The sequence below is a fragment of the Mobula birostris genome, chromosome 15 (genome assembly GCF_030028105.1).
Source record: "Mobula birostris isolate sMobBir1 chromosome 15, sMobBir1.hap1, whole genome shotgun sequence".
Classification (NCBI taxonomy): domain Eukaryota; kingdom Metazoa; phylum Chordata; class Chondrichthyes; order Myliobatiformes; family Myliobatidae; genus Mobula; species Mobula birostris.
This window is the reverse complement of record NC_092384.1, coordinates 2,284,235-2,286,713: the sequence shown is the minus strand read 5'-3', so window position 1 is coordinate 2,286,713 and position 2,479 is coordinate 2,284,235. Positions and strand designations below refer to the sequence as shown.

The following is a 2,479-nucleotide window of genomic DNA, read 5'->3' as shown; positions in this document are numbered from 1 at the left end:
CTGGGAGTGAACATTTGAATTATAACGTGACATACTTCGAGTTACTTTTCATTGCAACAGATATTGCTGAGCAAATGGGGGTGAGCTGTACTATCTGGGACTATGACAGACATGGAAAGAAGAGAGAGAGAGAGCAATAAACCCTTTCCCTCTAACAGGGCGTCTAAACCAGACGGCATAGCGTAGGTCTGATGTGAGGAGTAAGAGCTGTAGATGGGAACTAACGGGGGTATGTTTCACACGGGATGTGGCTAGAATCTGGACTGCACTAACTGAGGGGATGTTGGAGGCAGTGATTCTCACAACCTGTGGACAAACACTTGAATCACCAGGGTCCAGTAGAATACCGTCAAAGTGCTGCTATCTGGCATCGTGGTAGATGCGTAGCTGTGATAGCATGGGCACAGTAGGCCGAAGGGCCTGGTTCTGTGCCGCATGAACACGTGACACCTATGGAACGACTAGGATGATACGGTGGGAGTAGCTGAGGGCGTCTACGGGATTTCCAAGAAGTATCTGATAAGGTGGCACGAGGATGACAGATGGGATGTCTTCCTTCCTCGTCGATAAGAAATACCGAGTAGAACATCCGCGGCACCATGGGGCAGTGGTTAGGGCAGAGGGCGGAGAGTGGAGCACTAACAAGTACAGAGAGCCGGAATCAATGGGTCCATTTGCGATTGAAGATCATTAACGAATGGGAGGGGGAGCCGAGGAATCAGTAATGGGGCTCCAGCACTTCCTAGTCTGTGAATGACGGGTGAGGGAACTCAGTGATTTCTCAGTGATCGGAAACTGGGTGGGCAAACTCCCCCCAAAGTTTGATACTTTCCTAATGTTCCTCGGCCTGAGGTATATCTCCGAATCCCGGTCCCGTTGCGAGGAATGACATGCAGAATCTGTCAACGATCACATGTCGCCCTCCCTTGCACCGATACTCCGAGCTCACTCTGACCCATGCAGATGGAGTGACAATGATCAAAGCTCACACACAGCACAGCCCACGTCACTTTCAATCTTTATTAATACTTAACAAATGTACAAACGAAATAAGATCAGGAATATTGTATCATTTCTTAATGCATGCATTACTAAATGGCAATAAAAGAGGACTGCGTGTCCTCATAATCTAATCCAATCAATATAACAACTCCAGACAACTCGCGATAGAGATCCAGTTAACATCGTGTGGTTTATAACACTACAACGCACCGGGTCCTAACCTGCCCTCTGAATGACCCATCCCAACACAGCTTTAACTCTAAACTGTGAATATGAATCAAACTCAGCTCTCCTCCTTCACTGGGTCAATTTCTGGAGTCGATGCTGAAGTTTCACCTCCACTCGGGAGCCGGGAAGAATTGAACCCACGTTGAAAATTAGCTCTTGAGAGCTTGATGAAGTGTGAAGATTTCACTTAGTCTCTGCCACCCTGGTGTTTCCTGTCCAGGTACTTCACTGCAGCTTTAACCCATTCCGCACTGGCCATAGTGCAAATCTTCATATTCTTCCTGTTGGTGAATCTGAAACAGAACAAACAGTGGCGATTACGGGAGAGTTATCAACCATTGTTCAAACACTCTGCAGATGCACGTTGAAACACTCACATGACGGCAGGTGTCGGGCACAAGGGAGCTTCCTTGTAACTCTTAAGCCTCCTGTGAGGAATGGGCGTTGTCTTAAACGTCTCACAGCATTCTAGCGTTATGATTGCGGCTGAGGGAGAACGAAAAACAAATAGTTAGATACGGCTGGATATCTCAGCCCACTCTAACCAACGCGAACGCTCTGCCTCGCGCATGAAGGCCGTTACCCCCCAAGACATTTTACAGAGTAAATCCGTCCTTCATTTAAACGACTCTACGCCATTCCTCCACCGATCTTATGACCCTTCCATTCCCTTTTGCTGACTGCCATTCTCGACCCTCTCTCCAAGAGAATCATTCCACTCTGAGCTGTTCAATACCACCACCAACCGATGGGACGCGGGGAGAGCTGATCACGGTTCATTGTGGATTGGGTGTGGAATAGTGGGAATAAGGAAACTCTCTTACCTGGAGCGGGTGCAGCCTGCTTGAAACAGCAGATCCACAGAGCTGCCAAAATTGGGACCACGCAGAGCGCTGCCTTCATCTTGTCCTATACCAGGGTGGAATTGATGACCGTGTGATGCACCAGCTCTCATATTCTGCTTTATAAAGGGTGCTGGCAGCAGTCATACCCATCAATTTAGCGCTTGTCTGGAAAGTCCCGCAAACACCAGCACTGGCCACTGCTCCGGCGTTCCGTAAAAAGGGAAGTGAAGCAATTCTCCGAATGGCCGTTCTTGAGTTCTGCACACTTTAATTTCCTGGACCCACGTTCTAAGTACTGGCACCGCTGACTTCCTTCAAAAATTCCACACCGTCTGTTTCAAAGGCGAAGAAAATTGAACGGTAAGAATACAGTTCCAATTATACGAGTTGTCTCCGTGCACTGG

At 48.2% G+C, this 2,479-nt stretch overlaps 1 protein-coding gene across 1 annotated transcript; it reads right to left on the bottom strand.

Annotated features, from left to right (window-relative positions):
- Positions 1–1,001: 1,001 nt before the first annotated feature.
- Positions 1,002–2,134, bottom strand: LOC140210212 (eotaxin-like). Its single transcript, XM_072279088.1, has 3 exons — positions 2,055–2,134; positions 1,608–1,716; positions 1,002–1,523 (listed from the first exon to the last, which is right to left on the bottom strand). Exons 1-3 carry the CDS (start codon positions 2,131–2,133, stop codon positions 1,418–1,420), a joined length of 294 nt encoding a protein of 97 aa, XP_072135189.1. The 5' UTR covers position 2,134; the 3' UTR covers positions 1,002–1,417.
- Positions 2,135–2,479: the final 345 nt, after the last annotated feature.